General features: G+C 42.2%; 1 protein-coding gene across 3 annotated transcripts in view; it reads right to left on the reverse strand.

Annotated features, from left to right (window-relative positions):
- The window catches only part of PDGFC (platelet derived growth factor C), a 196,816-nt gene extending 181,761 nt beyond the window's left edge, over nucleotides 1-15,055 (reverse strand). The window contains exon 1 of one of the 3 annotated variants that reach the window (XM_032862978.1): nucleotides 14,440-15,055. In XM_032862978.1, coding sequence (XP_032718869.1) covers nucleotides 14,440-14,557 — 118 coding nt within the window. In that variant the 5' untranslated portion in view covers nucleotides 14,558-15,055. Of the gene's footprint in view, nucleotides 1-13,966; nucleotides 14,005-14,439 lie in introns of those variants that run through there. The other 2 variants (XM_032862988.1, XM_032862997.1) reach the window with 2 other exon arrangements.
- Nucleotides 15,056-19,871: the final 4,816 nt, after the last annotated feature.

A 19,871-nucleotide genomic window follows, 5' to 3' on the forward strand; every position in this document is an offset into this window, starting at 1 on the left:
GCTTCCATTGGAAACCACTCTAGAACTCAGTATCTCTTAGGGGTGAGCTGAAAAACCATGTCTTGCAGAAATACTCATCCTGGGATAGGGGAAGATTTCCTCTGCTCAATAAAATTCAGGAGAAACAAAAATGAAATATTTTGATCAAAGTTCCATAGTCATGGTTATTCAACAAACCAAATCTAAGTACCCATTGCCAGTGATTACTGGAACATAAAAGATTCCCCGTGATAGAAGCACACACAATCTTTACCCTGCAAATGTGTTCAGAACACAGCCTCTTTGGGGAGAGGAGAATACACATATGGAGTTATAATCTTCTCTTGAGCAAACAATTGCCATCACTTGAACCCACCTCCAACAGTTTTCTAGGTGTCTTTAATAGCTGTTAAAAACGAAACAAAATGGGGTGCCTGGATGGCTCAGTTGTTAAGCATCAGACTTCGGATCAGGTCATGACCCTGGGGTCCTGGGATTGAGCCCCGCATCAGGCTCCCTGCTCACGGGGAGTCTGCTTCTCCCATTCCTCCCTTTTTCATGCTCTCTCTCACTCTCTCTTTCTCCCTCTAATAAATAAATAAAATATTTAAAAACAAAACAAAACAAAACCCCGTGTAGTGCTTGCAACAGATGCTAGAGCTTCCACAGTAGAGATCCCAGAGACGTGCAGAGGTTTCCCCTGACTTTTTATGATTTTTAAGGGCACACCTGAGGGGCATCAGGCCGAGAAAGGTAACGTAAGGGGCATTAAAGTGATCGTTTAACTTGAATGTCCCTGATTGTTTTTGACATCTCTGCAGCTCTGTGACTGGTTAAAAGTCCCTACTAACTCTGGTTTAGGTGTGTCTTTTTAACACACATTCTTCCATAGGTCACTCCCTTCCCCATCCACTCCTGTTTGTTAGCACACATAAATCTCTGCCCTCCGACCCCACTCTTCCTCCATCACCATACCCCAAAACTTACCATCCCATCATCCTCCAGGTGGACTGACCCAGCAAAAACATCTTTTGTTATTTTGCCTCTTGTGTTCTCAATATTTCTACTTGAGACATTAGGCAGCACTAGAATATACTGATTGGGACTTCTCTGACCCCGCTGGCAGGGAGCCATGGCTGCCATTTTTCCTGAATCTCTTGGCACTTTCCCACTTGGTCAAAATATGTTTCAAGGCTCACTTCCTCCAAAATTTAACTCCTACTTCTCTGCCAGGGACACTCCCGCTCTTTAGGCAATAATTGGACATACCGCCTAATGCTCTACCTCCTTTTCTCCTGGGTTCCATCAGCAACTGAAGGACATTTCCAGCCCAGAAGTCTTCTCTCTTGTTACACACTGAACCTTGTCAGCTCCTCTGGATCTTTCTTGAACCCAAACAAACAAGTAAACAAACCTGCTTCTTTCCTCTTTGTTCCTCTCCATTCTGAAGTCTCTTCATTACCCGCTTCTCTCATAACTAAGTTGCCCAAAAGCCTTAAAAACTTTACATCTCACTTCTTCACTGAAGTCCATCACCATTCTTCCTCCCATGTCCCATACCCCACATTAGAAAGAAGGGGTTTGTTGTTCTTATTCTTGTTTTTGGTCAACACTGAAAAAAATCAGAAGCTGTTTACTCATCGATGCCCGTTGTCTTGAAACTGTGCTGTCTTTTATCCTGTAGGCCAATTTCTTTGACTTTTCTCTCTCCTTCCTTGGTACCATCCTCCATCTGCCTTAAGGTTCTTCTCCCTCCCCACCCCCCACTGTTTTCTGTCATTTCTCTCTCTTGTTTCTCCCTCCCTTTACACCTGCCTCCTTTTCATGGCTCTGGGCCAAATATGTGGGATTTCCTTTTCCTTCAAACTGAATTATTCACTTTTCAGCAACCTTCACTCTGTCTCTACCTGCTTTACTCCATGAAGACTCAGATTTCATCTATAATGTGGGTGCCCGCATCTCCGGGTGGGAGGGCCGACAATGGCGTCTACACTGAATTGGGCAGAATAGCTCTCCTAGTTAGTCAAGCCTAAGTGGTACATCAGTGACCCTCCTTTCGTGTCACTTACTTCTAGTCACCTGCCCACTGAATCTATTTCTAAAGTCTTAGTCAGAACAAATCACATTGGACTGACTGCATGGGTTTCCCAGACTCCCTTCCTCGTCCCTACTTACAGCAGGCTCCCTCCTCCTCCAGTCCACTCCACCGGACCCTCCATTCTGCAGGCAACACAGGACACTCATCTTTCCAGGCACTTTTTGCTCAAAGCGGAAGTCTACCCTGACAATTTTCCTGAGTGTTTTCTAATGTCTCTGCTGTAAATGATTTTGCTTTTCCCTCGATTCCCACCAAGCACTGTATTTCATTCTGTATTGCAGGCCGCTCCATGTCTTCTCTCCCCACTTCACTGTAAACTACTTAAAGGCAGTGACGGAGTCCATTTCAGCGTCACATCCTCTGCCATGCCTCACGGTGCCAGCCAGGTACTCGTGTCACTCTGTGGTAAACACCTCCGTGCGATGAGTTTTTATTTAGGTAGCATATAACCACCCAGAACTGTGTGCTAGATAGAAGGGGTGAATGGGTAACTAAGGCAAAAAGATGTGAATTACTGTTTTTAAGGTTTCACAGAATCCAACTGAAAGATAGAGTTTAGGTTTTTCGTAGACTTAAGGCCATCTAGCCCTAAGCTACTCATTAAAAAAAAAAAAAAAAAAAGGAATAGCAAGTCACAAATTACAAAGAAACTATAATATCCACCATTGTCCCTTGTTTTTTAAGGCTCGTGAAGCCGGAGCAGTTATTTCCGCTACCAAACTTCCAGCAGTAAGGCTGCAAAGTTGCCAGGGTGCTACGATGCCATCGGTTTTCAAAACTGAGAAAGGCTCATTGAGTTTTACTGAGGTTTCTTACACAATCTACTTCCTTTAAGGCAAAGTGAGCCAACCCTGATGAGAGAAGTTACAGAATGCATAAATATTACGGAGTCAACATAGAAATTATTCCATTTCCTTTCCTCACTTCAACTGCCACTGCCACTGGTCACCACCACAATGCAGGGCACCACGCATGCTTCCACTCCCACCCACGCCCTCCCTTCGTGGGACTGTTCTGGCGCAACCCTCATACCCATTTCAGAGAAGGTGAATTAATATCCTAATGTAATAAAGTGGCTCTCTGAAGCGAGACAACTTGGGAGAGGACTTTTTTTTTTTTTTTTAACCAACGACTCAAGACAAATGAATGTCACAGTAGGTTGGTTATAATAGCGGTTTTATTACAAGATTGGCAGAGTTACAGTCACTGTAAATCATAACTGTTGTTGAATTTCTACTTTACATAGTCGTAGTTATGAGTCTACTCTTGTAAGCCAGAACAATTATTTTACAATTAGTTTAGACATGTCTGAGCCCAGAAGGAAAATTTCAATTTCAATCTTCTTATTTTCCTTGAACGGAACCCAGTGCTACCAAAAAATCAGGTCAATTCGACTTTTCACTCATGGGTCTCTAATCATTTTCCAAACTTGAACAAACTTTATAAACACAAGTGCTCAAATTCTTATGTTTTCAAAGTACAGTATAAAATGGCAATAATGGGTTTCCATGCACTAAATTAAAACAAACAAATAAACAAACAAAAGATAAGCATGCATTTCCATTTTTAGAGTAGAATATGGTCACAGTCCTATAAAACCTAATACACACCCCTGAACGGGGATTGCAAATCTATCACTTAAAACATCTAGTAAATGACCCAATTTGTTTACATGGCTCTGTACCTTTTTATGGCCTTTCCATAAAGAAGTTATTACATCCATTCCCTTTATTTTGTTTAAGAGTGTTTGAGTGAGCCCCAGAACCACAAGCCAGTTAAACAAGCTCTCCTTAGATGGACATGGTCTCATATAATTCACCACTACCGGGGAAATTTTCAAAACAATGTTTGTAGTGTGGAAACACCACACATTCCTATATACCAAAAGTATTTCCTGTGCTTTCTGCAGTTTTAAAGGCTTGGCAGATATATTAAATAAGTCTTTTTTTTTTTTTCCATTTTTCCAAGTAAAACTGTGGCATTTGCACTTCTTCCAGAAGATTTGCACCTCTGAGTGTTTTGCTATGGTAGGTCGGTCATTCAGAAATGCTTGTAAAGGAAGACTGCAAGGGAAATGTGAAATCCATACACTCCAATTGATTTCCTAGGATGCAAACGTTAGTTCTAAAGGGAAACCATTTTAAAGCAGTTAGTTTAATGGGGTACCCAACTGATGCCTATTAAAAGTTATCAGCATAGATTAAAGATAAATTTTATACCACGAAGAAAGTTTTTCTAAAAAATAAACATAGAGATCATTTGATTGCTAATTTCACATTCTTCTTGCTTACAAATCTCAAGCCTGCTAACATTCACAGGAAAACTAGATTAAAACTACTATTTCAAGGTTTAGCATTTACCAGTTAGGTAGCTAGACTCTGTCAATCTCTGAATAGATGAGCCAGGTTTTGACCTGGGAAACACCTGCTATCGTTAGTCTGTTGATTTTTCCAGAAACAGTTTTGACTGCAGTTAGTAACACAAAGTAAAGATACAGTTGAGCCTTTATATATAACTCCAATACACATAAAACTGCATCTGAAACTTTAAGAACACTCTGAGTGTTGGTCTCTCCTTTCGTAGAGGCGATTCATTTTCATGTAGACTCCAGAAATAGAGTGTACTTTTGTTTATAAATAAAAGTGAAGTCAGGAACAAAATGCATACTTACAGAGACATTGCAACTTCTTTAACAGGAAGCCAGTACCTTTTATTACCTAAAACATAAACATAGTTCCAGTAGAGGAGAACTGCATCCGGCCCACCCTATCTCTACCTCTGGGTGTGCAGATCAATGCATTTCATACTTACATTGTCTGATTATTTTTTTCTTGTTTTCATAGTGTTTACATACCCAAGAATCACTACAAGGAATACAGCTGAATTTGATCTGTCTTTTGGGTAATTCGATGGTACATCACACTCTGGTAAGAAGTAGACTTTAGTATATATTTCCATAGAGTAATTTGAAAACGTCAGAAGCTACCGTGTTTTCCTGTGTTCTTAAACTGTGTGCACCCTACTTGTTCTGTCTCCGATTTAAAGGAGGATAAATCAAAAAGGAATACTGCAGGTTCCTCTTATTCCCAAACCCAGTTAGAAATTTCCAGTAAGAAACTGAATATTTCTTTCTTCTCATCTGCTCACATCTTAATCACATTTTAAGCAAATGTTCCTTCTTAGTACATTGATGTTAAATGTCGCCTGATGCCACAGGAAAAGAAATTATAATGTTTTAATGACTCTTAATCTGCATTTCTAATCACCTCAGACTATGAATGTGTGTGGCAGTATGGAAAACAAGCTGCGATATATTCCTTCGTGGAAAAAAAAAAAAGGTAAGTAATAGGACTCTTTAAAAGACAGATGTCCTTATAAATACCCAGCAAAAATAACTTCCAGAAACAACATGAGATAAGTACCACATAAGTCCAGCTTCTGTTGTTAATGGTTTCTGATCTCTGTAGTGACTCAAAAGGCAGGTGCAATGGCCAGCTGGACATATTAAAACACGGAAGCCTATCTCCATCTTGCAAATGTTGAAAAGCCTAAAATAGTGTCCCCTCACAAACAAGGCTTTCCTAGAATGCAAAAAGCATAGCTTCAAAAAAGTGGCATGGCATCCAGAAAGCACATCCACCAAGAAAACTCATTCTTTTCAGGTCCTTATAAAAACCACAAAATATTTGTAGCGCTGTCTACCAGGGGCCCCCAGAATGAGCCTCACTAGAGAAATGATGCAGTTACTCAATGTAGAGGAACCTCATAGGAATTCATTTTCCACAAGACTTGAAAGCCTTTCCCTTCAAAGTGTGAAGGCTGTTTTCTTTGCCTCCTGCAACGGAATAGCTTCATTACACTAATTCAGTGTGCTGGAAGCTGCTTTCCTTTTACCACAATCTCCTGATCCCTCACCCAGCTTCATTCCGCAGGCCATCCATTTTGTGAATGAAGTGTGAAAACAGCTCTTTGTTTACATAAAGGAGGCAATAGAGAGTAGTGTGGACACAGGCTTAGCTTATGTGAGTGTAACTGAGGCTGTACAGGCTGCCCTTCTCGCCAATTCAGAGTGGCCAAACACGCCTAATGACTGGGACAAAACTGTAACAATAAGCAGTCAGCTACACACCCCAAAGCAGAACTGCTACCACATGTCTGCTTCGAAAATAACTGAAAATGAAGGGTTTTCACCAGCTCTGAAACAGAGAAACAACCTTCTCTTTTATCCTGTGTGTTAAGTGCAAACTGCACAAAGCACACTGCGAACGGCATCAGGGTCTTTGCACATACACAACCAGAACACCTTTCCACTATTTTCTTCCCTCTACTCACATTCAGCACCAGACTCTTTTTTGTCTCCCATGGGATATGCCTTTCCCTGCCTGTATTCTTTTGTGCAGGCTGTTTCCTTGGCCTAGAATGGTCTCTTTTCCTCTCCCAGACCCACTTCAAATATGTCACCTGCCCTGTGGGAACTTTCCTACTTGCACTTCACTTCCAGGCGGAATCTACCACTTAGCGAATCAACAGAGAATTTTTGAGGTGAAATAAAGCATCCCATGATCCCATAGCACTTTGAGCACGGCATTACTAGACTGCGAGAAAAAGAAGGATCTGTTCTCGTTCTTGGACAGAGCTTCTCAAGGGCAGAACTGTAACTTATTCTGTGTGTACCCAGCACCTAGTGCAGAGCTCAGCTAAGAGCAGATGCTTATAAATATTTGCTGAATAAAAGCAATGTTCTAATAAAACATTAGACCATTTAACTCACAAAGGAAGAAGCATGTGACTCTGAGTCCTGGCTTGGAGTCAGACCCAGGTCCAAACATTTACCAGCTATGAGACCTTGGCTAAGCTACTTAGCTAGTGAAGCCTTGGTGTTTTTCCTCATAACTTATGGGGAGGTTATAAAGATAAGCTACATATTGTCTGCAAACACTGAGCACACGTGTGCCAACTAATACGTGCTCACAGGGTGTCATTATTAAGCCTTACAAAACCAGAGATTCATGGAGAGATCCATAGACCCAACTACCCACCCATAAAGAATGCACCCAAATACTGCTCTTCCTGTGTCTCTCCTGAGAGCTCTAACTGCTGTCTTATCAGGACACTCAGCAGCACTGCAAATCTGTATCTTCGCACTCACCACCGATGTACCTCATGCTGTTTGGTGATGTTGGTTTCCCTCAGAAAGACAGACCCTCCATCCTCCACTCCCTGCAACAGCCCTAAACACATCTCATTTGACTGAAAAATGGCTCAACTACTAGCCAATAAGGTAAAAGCGAAGTAAAAAAAAAAAAAAAAAATCATAGTTTGACAAGAAGGCAAAATTAGTGAGGTCAGCCTGGCAGAGATGGTTTGCCCTAGACAAAGGTCAAATGTCCAGGAAAGATGCTGCTCAGTCACCAGGGGACTGGAAATAACTGCTTGAAGATGGCCTATGACATCTAATCTGAAGTCAGGTGACAGAACTCATTAAGCTCAATGTAGCATGTATTTTCATGAAGTAAAAGGCAAAATGAGCTGATGCTACCGAAAAAATATCATTCTTAATAACCTGACTTTAATGATAAGCCTACTTAGTATAACTCTGCTTTAAAATTTTTAGCTCCTTTTGTTCTCAGATTTAGAAACTTCACAAATAAAATTTGGGTCATCTAATCCTATTTTAGGCAAGCCATTCAAGTTCACCGCTATTAATTTACTTCCTGATGTTCTTGAATTTTGAGAGAAATATGAACTTCTGAAAAGAATGTTGTATATATTAAAATGTAAATAAAAATTAAAATCACTCATTAAATCCATTCAAAGAATAACAGGTTGTGCTTTGAAAGCCCACTAAGCCATGCTCATTTATTCATTCCTATGGTACTTTTACCAGTAAGACATCCTGCTAAATGAAATGTTTAAAATTATTGTTTTTAAAAAAACCTGCCTTGTGGAACCAAGCATCCCAACGTCAACCATCCTCTTCATCACTATTAATTGATAAACCAAATTACTGGAATGAACATCATCCATCTATGGACCTAGTACATCTGCTTAAAATTAAGTCTGGATATGTAGTAGTAACAATTCTGAAGGTAGTGTCTCAAGTTATTTCCCAAATTATCAGATTTCTACTCCAAAAGAAACAATATACGTTAGCCAGATTATCTCCTGTATTTAATGAATGTGATTATTTTGAGATTAAAGTTTTCCTTAATATTCTTGAAAGCTGTGTTTCAGGATTGAGGGTGTCCCGTCTTCCTTTACAACCCACAAAGCATGCAACCCTCTAAAATAATAAAGAATGGTTTTTATACAAAGCATCAGAATGTTAAAACTAGAATTCCATTTGCCCAGTTGATTCTTTATGTAAGGAAAAATACATCACCACACTACCAGTTTAATACTGTTGCACTCAACAGTGGCCTAGACAAAGTCACTTAGCTCTTCGGGTCTCCCTTCACACATCTGTGAGGACAGGCTCTCAGGAGCTGTCCAGTCCTAACATTCTGTGCACCATATTTATTGCTCAGGTCTAGCCTGTGCATCTGTGAGCCACAAGCAGAAGATGGAAAGCACACTTCTTTCAGAGGCCTCTCAGCCATGCCAAATTCACCATTCTTCAGATCCTTTGTCCACATCACACAGCACCCCATCTTTGGGAAATATAGAGGTATGCACAGAAATGGCACTTTTAAGAAAGTAACTAGCACCAGTTCTAGGAAACCTACCCACATGCTCACCTGGTAACGTGGTATATTAACCAAGATGGTAAGGTAGTACTTCGACTGCATCACAACCAATAAATAAACAAGTTTATCTTCTTGTGAAAAATGTAAAATAATGTGGAATTTCCAAGATCAAAAAGACACCTGCATAGATGGCCTACTATTAGAGTCAACACCAGAGACTTACTCTAATCCAGAACCATCCAACAAAAAATTATGGAGCACATACATGTAATCCCGTTCCAGGTGCTAAAGCTCCCACAAAGAGGAACTCAGTCAAGGTCCATACTCTCAGGGAGCTTACATACTCTGGGGGTGGTGGGGGGGTGGGTTTACAAGTACTCCATTGATCAATACCAAGAAGAATATCAAAAAGTGATAATAAGTACTATGCATTTAATTAACACCTTGATGTGATAGAGAGGGCTGGCTAATTCAGATTAAGTGGGCAGAACAAGACTCCATGAGAAGATGATCCATTTAATTTAGAAGACAGGAAGAGGCTACTCAGGTGCAAGCAGCTGATCAGGGTTGTCAACGGAAACCACCACCACCAAGTGAGGTTACAATCCCATACCATGTGTGTCATGTCCCCCCGCTTCATCTCACTCCCCACGCCCCAACCCTTGATGAGGCAGAACACAAGAAGCTGCAAAAAGGACGTTTTTAAAAAAGGCCATATCCTTTCCTTACTCCAGGTCCTTCAAGCCTCAGCTTGGCCTCAGCTTGGCCTCAGCTGCCCAGCAGGGAAGAGAAGAGAGAAGAGTTGGATCTCCAATATGACTGAAATGGTCAGTACCTAAGAGTGTGAAGATGGCTAACAATCAATATGGCAGGCACAATGATCAATCAGGAAGGAGGCCAGCAGGGTTCCAGTGGTATTCTAAAGGTTCTAAGCTATGTCAAATATTAACCTCGTAGTTCTGATTCATAGACGGTTAATTTGTCCTAAAAGGATAGCACAGGTTCCCAACCCATTAGAAATATTTCAGTATTTTAACAATCTGTGGTAGTACTGGAACATATCAACTAAAAATCAACCACTAGAGGTGTCATTAGGAAATAAGAGACATTCAAAACACAAAAACAAAAACAAAACAAACAAACAAACAAACAAAAAACGCAGTTGGAGACAGGGGTAGTGAAAAATAACACAGGAAACTGTTCTTTAATAAATGAGTAATATAGAAATTATACAGCATTGTATAGAGATATTCTGGCTACATATGGTATTTACAAATAAAACAATCAGAAACACCAAAATTAGATGAAGTAAATAAAGGGATTTTTATGACCATTTTGGTTAACACAAATAGAAATCTATAGAGAACATTTTAGCAATTTTGGAAACATTTTGGGGGGGTAGTATGAACATTATGAATGCATTGATTCAATTTTTATTTACTTAACACACATCGCATTATGATTAGAATTCTGTTTCTATAAAAAGTGTGCAGGTTGTAGATAAGACGGAATTTTAGCACTATAAAGACTGAAAAAAACATGAAGTAGAAGAGAATATAAAGAAGATCTCTAAAAAAATAAGTGCCAGGAAAGATGAAATAAGAATAGACAAAGTTAAGATTTTGGTGTCCAAAAAGGAGCTCTGCAAAACACCACCACTGGGGAACTTTTAGTGTCAGACTGTGGCCTCTATTTCAAACTATTTAACAAATAATATACAAGTCCCTAAAGCTTCTGACAGACCCAAACACCTTTTGGAGGTAAATGTAAAATACATCAGATAAACTGCAAAAGACAACTGGTAGAAAGGGAATGTTACCAAAATATAGAATGGGGCATTTTTGTCACCAATTGTGAAAAACAATATTCATCATTACATAATGGCACTTTACTTCTTCAACTTCCTCAATAGTCTCAAACAGAGCAGAGAACAAGGAGGAAGTTCTTAAAAAAAAAAAAAAAAGCCTCTAAACAACAAAAATAAATGTCACAAAGGTCATGCACTACAACTTACAGACTAACACGCAGGAAGTCCCTTCAGCACTGGGTCAGAGCCTATTTACTCTTGGACACCATTCTAAGGATTGTGATTATCCATTTTCAGTGAAATAGAGCTTTGAAGCTATCCCCCTAGAAAGGGTAGGGGGAGTAGACACAGCTTTGTTAGATACAGGCACAGGGCAAGGGGAGGAGAAACAAGCAGGCATGAAAAGAAAAAAAAGAGAAAGAGAAAGAGAGAGAGAGAGAGAAGTTACAAACACAAGATACATATATTCAGAAAGTCATTCCTAGAGGACCATGGGCCACGAAAGTTCTTGAGGAAAAGAGCACATACAATAAATGATGTTCATAAGCATAACCCTAATAACCCTAACCAATCTCAAAATGGTTAAAGAAAATGAGAACCAGAAGCACATTTCGGCTCCATGGGTAAATTATAATCACTCACCAATGACACCAAGTGGATGAGGCCTTCCTCCAAAAACTTTGTGATTGGGTGTCTATTTGGGCTATATTTAATTGATAAGGGAAGCTTTGTTTCTCTTTGTTTTTTGATGCATAAGATTCCTTCCCCTACAACATAGAAGAACCATCTCAGAACTTACTGGTTCCATACCCAGCATTCTCCCCTAAGTGAGTGCACACAGGTATCAGTCATTTTTCCAATGGTCATACAGGAAGTATAGGCCAGAAACCCTATTTAAGTCAACATTCTTATCTTTTTATCTCCTTTAAGATACATCAGGAGACCCTTGCTTTACATGTGAGACTTCAGAGTTAGAAGTCAGGGTAAGAATTAAGGACACAAAGGTAACTTATAACACTGGAGGACAAAGCTATTCTCACAGCAAAGTGGCAAGAACTGCAATATACTGTTAGGTCAAAAACCAGGTAACAAATGACAGCAGGGTAAATGACATGAATTCTCCAAAATGAATTCTGAAGCACCTCCACATGATCCAATCCAAATCTAAATATCTAGCATTGGCTATAGTAATCAACTTCCATTTATTTATAACACCTCTTGGGGCACCAAGTTAATATTGAGATAAGGCAGTCCTCAGGATCTGACTGCATCAACACCTGAGAATTTAGAATTCCAGGGAAAAGACAGTTTTACCGGGGAGAGGTCTCTGAAAGCACAAATGAGTTCCTATAGTCACAATAAATAGATCAATTTGGACATTTGGAACTCAGAAGACCTTTCATAAAATGATGCAATGCACACACTGGGCCAATGACATTTCTATGTGGCATCTCCAGGAGGGTTTGTACTTCCAGAATTGGGCAATCATCAAAATTGAGAATAGGAAGAGGGCAATCAAAAATCCATCAAAGCTCACTATGAGGGCAAAAAAAAAAAAAAAAAAAACCCACCTAAGGGAATGAAAATTTGAACCCTCCCCCCAAAGAAGACGAAGAAAAGGAAGTTCCAGCAAATTTGTTCACATTCCAGGGGGATCTTCTTTGGCCTGTTCTTCTTCTACCTGTTATCCTCAAAGCTTGGAACCCTGAAGCATAAAATCAACCTGAGCATGTGTGGGGAAAATAGCTCTATATTGCCCCCTAGTGCTGGAAAGTCCCACTTCTCCTGAGGCTAAAAACTACAAGGTGAGTAGTTCTCTACCTCTAGTTACTTCCTGCTGCCAACCCTCCCAAGAGCTAAACATAGCTCAATCCTCTACCCACAGATTAGGAAACAGCCGGGCTATTTTTAGCATCATGCAACTTAGGAATGGAAATGGCCCAACCTCTGATGGTAACAGAATGTGTGTGGCCTGGCTTAATGAACTCACCTCTCCAGAGGTTGTGAACCTGCTCAGTAAAGTGGCCAATGACCACATGAGAGCTCTGGGGCCCATTACAAAGTGATGACCGGTAGGTGGGTCACAAGGAAGAATGACAATCAGAGGCACAAGTAGCGAAGGGATTCAGAAGGTGACGGATGCCAGGACAGGTTTGATAAAACAGCACAGAGGGAGAAATGATAATGGCACAGGAATTATAAAATATAGAAGACAGAAGCCAGGAATATTGTGCATTGTCATCCTGGAGAAGCTTGTCTAGTAAGAAGCAATATTTTGAACTGGACATTTACTTTACATGAAAAAGAACAAAGGTTGGTCTGATCTGTTTCCTGCCAGGGTACAGCTGGTGCTGGAGCTCCTTTGATCACTTTCCCCCAGTCCTCTGCAACTCCTGTGATTAGAGATAGATCCCTAGGCTGCCCTTTGATCAGCAGCTCAAGCGTCTTGCAGGTGCCATATGCCATCACATTAGCAAATTGTAAGAAGTAACTACATTAATATTGGCTGATAAATGTGATAATGTGCATTTGCTGCACATACAACACACATACAAATAATGTCTACAAGTGTCCCAGGAATCCTCAATCTATCTTTATTCTTTAAAACTTTCTGTGCTTTCTTAAGGATGAACACTTCAGAGAGCTTAAATTCAAAGTCAAAGCTTGTAAACACCCCAATACATAAAGAAAAAGTTTGCTGTGACTTAAAAACAGCACACACCATTCTGATTTTCTAGGTATGCTGCTTTGGTTCATTTCCCCCAGTTCATAAAGTGACAGCATTCCTGTACTCTAAATAGATGGCCTACAAAGCAGTAAAAACATGTACATTTCTTTTCAAATAACGTTAAGAGCCACCACTTGTAAACAGGGTATTTAATATTCTAATTTTAGACAGCCTACATTAACATTGTGGTTTCATGTGCAGTATAAAATTTCTATTTACAAAGTATTCTCGAAAATGACTTCATAATGGTAGATCAAGAGAAAAAGAGTTTAGAAATTGAATGATGTAAATCATATGGGGTTCAGAGGCTAAGCAAATTACACACCCTGAAGCTGCCCTGGCTTTATGAAAGGAGCCTTTCTCCAGCTCTGTGCAATCCCAGCCCAAGGGAACTTGCATCTGAGAGTTTTCTAAACATTTCAGGTACACTTGAAAGCTGAAAGTAATTCTCATTTCCTATGCAGGATTAAGTCGTTTCCAGCACACACAAAATAGCAGTCATTCACCAACACATATAAAAACACACACCAGAAAGGTAAGGGCTTCAGAGTACAAAGGCACATTTAAAAAATAATAATAATAATAAAGCCCAAGAGAAATACATTTTTTTAACTCCCCCTAAAAACGTCCACACGGCCTCTTGACCTCTCTATTTCCTATCTACTTACTGATTAATTGATGCCTTTCCACTCTGAGTGCTTCAATTAATGTGACTGGTACATTTCCTCAAACACCCCCCCCCCCGCCGCCCCGAAAAAGAAAATCGGAGTAAAGTCAAACGTGCCAAGACTCATTCATTCTGGATTCATTTTTCGAGGCAGTTCCTGAACTTATAACTCTGGCAAGGAAAAGTTCTGCAATGTGCGTTTGAACTGACGTTCACAATCGCTCCCAGAATGTCCTCTCTAACTGAGCCAGCAGTGGCACTCACGTTGCCCTGTTAGAGCTTTGTGGCAGCTCCCGAGGTTGCAAACTGCGCGTAACCTCCTAAAGTCCATGCCAATGAACTCAGCGCGCATTTGCATGGATAGAGAGACGATCATACCCTCGCAGGGTGGTGTACATCACACACCAACGCACAATGCCAAGTTAACACACACAGCGAGAAACAAGAAGGAGGAGAATGGGGCAAAAGACTCACCGTTCTGTTCCTTGTTGCTGGAGTACTGGAATTTACTACTCAGGTTGGACTCAGCCTGAGTCCCGTGTCTCTGGCCGGCCAGGGCAGATGTCAGCAGGAGAAGCCCGAAGAGGAGCATTTGGCTGACTGGGGCGAGAACTCACTCACGGCGGGCACTTTGGAAGCAGCGACTCCTGAGTCTCTTTCACCACCGCCAGGGGAAGGCTGCACTGGGGTGGAAGCGCCGAGCCTGCTCTGGCAGCAGAGAATCGCAGGGTAGTTTCCACATAATCCCATCCAAAACTTTTTCCTAGAGCCCTCTTCTGTCTCCAGTTTTTGAAAAGGATCAAAGCAAAACCTGGACCTGAACCAGTTTCCCAAGGTTTAAACAAATCCTGAGCTGTGCCGAAGTGGTGGGGGTGGGGGTGAAGACGAGGGAGGAAAGAGGGGGTGGGGACGCGGGGGAGCCGGGGGAGCGGCGAGAAGTCACCAGCAAGTTGCTGGGAGCACCTGTCAGTTCGGGGGACAGGACAGAGGCGAACACTCAAGGGTCGCGCGAAGCCAGCCTCGAAGCCAAGTTGGCGGCGAGCAGTTTCTGATCAATAACAAAGCTGCCAATAGATGCGCTCTCCGGGCGCCCCTCTCCCCCGCCCCACCCCCACCCCCGAAGGGGGAGGGGGAAGAAACAAGGCTAGGGCGCCGCGGCTGGTCCCGGGGGCCGCGGAGCCGGAGCGAGGCCGGGGGGCTCCGGGCCGAGGCCGCCCCGGGCGCCGGCGGAGGGAGGCCGCGGGGCTCCCGCTCCCCAGCCCCGCGCGCAGCCTGCGCCTGGTCCCGACCGCCGCGGTGCGGATCCCGGCACCTGGCTGGAGTTTTCCGCGACCAAAGTTCACCTTGTTTGAGTGCGTCCCCTGCTCCTCGAAGCCAAGGGAAACTCGGCAGCTCGGGGTCACCGCGGGGCTCCGGTAGTTCCCCGTCCCCTCCCCCCACGCCTCGGGCTCGGGGCAAACCTCGGGGCTCCGCGCGGCGTCTCGGCACCGGGTGGAAAGGGAAGGCCGGCGGCCCAAGGCTTCGGCTTGTCCCCTCCCCTCGTCTACCTTCCCCCAGCCGGCGGCGGTCGGGAGGAGGGGGCCGTGGGCAGAGCCCTGGCGGAGCGCGCCGGGGGCGAGCGGGGGAGGCTGAGCCGCTCTGCCGCGGGCGGCCGCAGGGGCAGGCGAGGGTCGGCGCCTCTGGGAGGGGCAGCCCCGGGCCGCGTCTGCTCGCGCCGACTCCGGCCGCCAACTGGCGGTCCAACAGGTGCTGGCACAGACAGGGGGTGCTGCGGGGCTCGCCCGCAGACGGGACCCAAAAGGCCAGGCTAGGAATGCAGCCAGAGCTACCCCTGGTTTCCTCCCTAACCCCCCCACCCCAAGCCCCAGGATGCCCCTAGTCCCAAATAAAGAGCAAGATGGGTCGCGAAGGGGACTGCAAACGCAAAACTGAGTGGAGAACTTCCTGCAACTCTCCCTCTTCCCCCGCCTTCCGTGGACGTGACTCATTAATTTCTGAGGGGATCCCCATTCCCAAAGGCTTGGCCAGAGTTTCTGGACCGAAGGAACAAGGGAAGTTGGATTTCAAAGATTTCCCTTCAGTTTCCAGCTCTCTGAAGCGGGATGGATAAAACAAACAGCCAGCATATTAACAGCAACATCCATTGATTTAGCAAACACTATTTGTTGAATGCCTACTGTGTCGGGCACTGTTCTAGGAGTTAGGGCCCTAGCAGTGAAAACACAAAAGGCTCTGTTCCCGCGAAACTTGCGTACAAGTTGGACTGCACTAAATTAATATCAACCAAGTCCCCTGGCCAGCAAATCAGAAATAGCACCCGACCTCCTGTTAAATAAGACAATGCAAACAATTCGACCCTTTAAGGTGTTCCACCAGGGGTTGGAAGAAAGGATATAGCCTTAAGGTATATCCTGGAACACGGGTGACATCTCAGATGCCTCTTTTTCAGGAGCTGCCCTTCATGCCCTTGCAAGAGTGTCCACTGAGTCAGCTGCCCTGAAAAAGAATCCAGGAATGCTTGGGGAAGGGGCATACACCACTGAACCAAACCAGGAACTGACCTTTTCTCAGTCATGCTGAAAATGCCAAGCCCTCTTCCTGTATATGGACCCCCACTGAGACGAACCAACTTGACCTCTCTGTAATATCCTGGTCCTCTTCCTTTTGCCTCTTAAAATTCTAATAAGTTCAATTCATCTTTACTCATTATCGCATTCATTCATTCTTATTTCTTTACCACTTCCGTCTTCCCATGCAAGATACCAAGGCAATTAAACAAGGCCCAGTCTTTGACTTTAAAGAATTTACAGGTTAGCTGACAAGGGCTGGTTATTTTATGTACTTATAGCACATCCTCGACACCAGTGTGAATCTGAATTTGCATAATAAATATGTTCCAAAAGTGTTTTGTGGATTTGTGAGGGAGAGGGGCAGTGTTCCCAATGTCAATAACATAATGAGACTTGTTATACAAAAGACATGCTTTATGAGTGTGTTTTAATCTATCTGTAATAAAACTAATCACTCCCCAGTTTTTCTAACTTTGTAAGTTTAATTTTCTAATCAGGGTTTTTCTAAATGAGGCTGTTAAATGTCCCTATAATTAACATTTCTTGACCACCCACATAGAGGGTGTGTGTGTGTGTGTGTGTGTCTGCAGATTTAATCCATTTGCTCTCATGAGATTATAAGGGTGATGACTACTCTTTATTTTGTATCATTTCATATTGGCTAGAACAGTGCCTGGCACAGGGGGATAATAAATAAACACTCTTGACTGACTGACAGGTTTCTTTATTGGAGTCTCTTACATTCTCCCTGGAATTTCAGCATGAAGGTTGTATTTGAAAAGTTACAGATGATCTAGAATAATATTCTACCTCTGCGTTTCACCTCACCCATATTCTACAGATTGATTTGACAATCACCTTATAAATAAAGCCAGCCAGGTGCTCCTGCATGACCCCTAGACAAAATCACAATCACATTGCCTTGTTTCCTTTCAATGTACTTGCATTGTTGTTTCTTGAACTGCACTTGCCCTTGGCATAGTTGATTCTTTTAACACTTTACCCTCTGCCTGTCTTCCTGCTCCATTTTGCTTATAAACCTTTCCTAGAAAAGTGGGACCCTTGCACCGAAAGTAAATTTTATGTAATCCAGAGTCTGCACAATTACTAAACAATATATTCTGAATGAATATGGCTTTGTTTTGGCCTAAGGCATTTTCCTTGAGGAAAGGCATCTGTTCCGCCAACCAAGAGAAAATAATTGCAAACATTCTTTGTGGTTTTCATGTTTTCTTAAACCTTAGGAAGGAGTGCCCATTCAGGCTGAATGCATGAACAGTGTTACCTACAAATTCCTGTTGAAGAACATGGTAGAATGTACTTGGTTATTAACAATGATAATTGGGGGGAAGGAGGGTGGGGTCACTACTAATTTTAAGTGGAATAAGATTTAAAACAAATCGCCCATTTAGCTGGTCATGTAACGCCCAGGAGGCAAGAACCATGAGGACGTAGTTTTGCCTCAGAAAATCATATACTACAAGTTTTTTTGCTCTCTCTTCTTCTCATTCAATGCTAACACACACACACACACACAGGTATGTACAAAATTACAAATTTTCTCAGAACTTTAACTTTAAAGCATTTTAGTGGCAGATAATTGAGCATGAGTTTCTGAAGTTCAGAAATCTCTGATCTACCTAAATGTTCCCTGGGCTTCAAGAATGGCTAACAAACAATACTTACCTATACATTTAAATGAGACAGGGGCTGGAGGTATTATCAGTAAGGAAGTAAAAGCCCACAGATCACTGCAGAAATAAAGATAGTTCTAGAAAAAAAAAATAAAGTATCTCTCTTAGGGTCACCCTTTTCTTTCTCCACTCTCTCCAACTACCTCATCTTAGGAAACGTATGATCTTGCTATCTCTAGAGATCCAGGATACCTAATACTCTGTTTTTCCAACCTAAAAATTATAAAACACAGTTTTTATTGAATTCTTCTCTTTTACAACTGTCACCTTTTACTTCCCAGTGTATCAACTGTTAATCTGAGAAAGACTTGCTTGCTGTGGCAAATGACAGAGAGTTGTGCTCAGGCCCTGTTCTTTTTAATTTTTACTTTTCTGGGAAAGGGAGCTGGGAGATGGGAAGTTAGAGGTGTGTGGTCAAGGGAAACAGGTGACAAGAACTGGCCCTAGGTGACCCTCTGTGGCTTTTCCTATTGAAGAAAAGCTGCTGTTTCCATTTTGAAATCACAGTTCAGTATGCAAAGATTTTGTTCAAAATCTCAGAAGTGCTTTTCTGACTCAGAATTCAGAGGAAGTAAGCAGCCAGAAATAGCCCCCAAAGAAAGAGAAGCCCTGGTAATCTTTGAACCACCACAACAAAAGATCATTTCACTGAAAGATGGGACACCAGGGACTTAGTCTGGCTTTGCCATGACCAAACAGTACAACCTTGATCTAGAAATCTTCTCTGTCCCTTCTCTTTGCATGAGAAATTTACACTGGATTCTGTCTCAATCCTTTTACCATTTTAGGACTCTTTCTTTGGTTTTTTGAGCTATTAGAATTAGTGATGGCAAAACGTTTTCAACTTAATTGTGCTTCTGTGATAATGCCTGACTTAAAAAACAGTTTCTTAGCCTCAGCTTAAAGGTGTCTTGATGGCTGGCTAGAGATAATGAAAAGAGTTCTTCTCCTTAAACTTGCCCGATCAAGGTAGTCCTCTATAATCATTATTATAGTTCGACAAGACAAGTTCTACCGATAAACAAACAGAGGCAGAAGAAAGAATTTGGAAATGATCGAAAGCATCGGGGGTTTTATTAAATTCAAGAAAACTAAGTAATTTTGTGTAGACATCCACATTTTAATTTTTAATATTTGGTATGATGATAGCAACGTCGAAAGATGCAAAGTGTGGTTCCAAGGTAAAGAAAGTTAGTGATCAGACACAAGTGAGTTATAAATAATAAGGAAATAATATTGGTGTTAGCCAAGAGCAGATGGCCAATGTCCTACTGTTCTGTAGAGTCACACTGGTGGGATGTGAAACAGTCCTGAGAGCAAAGGGCAGCCCCTAAAAATGTGGGCAGCAACCAAACACAAGGTTTGGTCATGTCCGCCACACAATAAGATGTCATTTTTTCCCTCCCTTGAAATCATGCATAGGATATGAAGACTGTCGTCCCCATTGTGACAAATCATAGTAAAGAGGTCATGGCCCAGTTACAGATCCTCCTTTCTCAGATAGTGACCTTCTTATTTCAAAGGTCATGGGAGAAGGACCCTTTTACTCTGTGATCATTGTTTCAAATGCAGACTTTTCCTTGGCCACCAGCCTTTGCAAAGAGGTGGAGAGCTTCAGGACTCTACTTAATCAACCTTTTAA

This window comes from Lontra canadensis, unplaced genomic scaffold (genome assembly GCF_010015895.1).
Source record: "Lontra canadensis isolate GAN:19392208 unplaced genomic scaffold, GSC_riverotter_1.0 scaffold1, whole genome shotgun sequence".
Classification (NCBI taxonomy): domain Eukaryota; kingdom Metazoa; phylum Chordata; class Mammalia; order Carnivora; family Mustelidae; genus Lontra; species Lontra canadensis.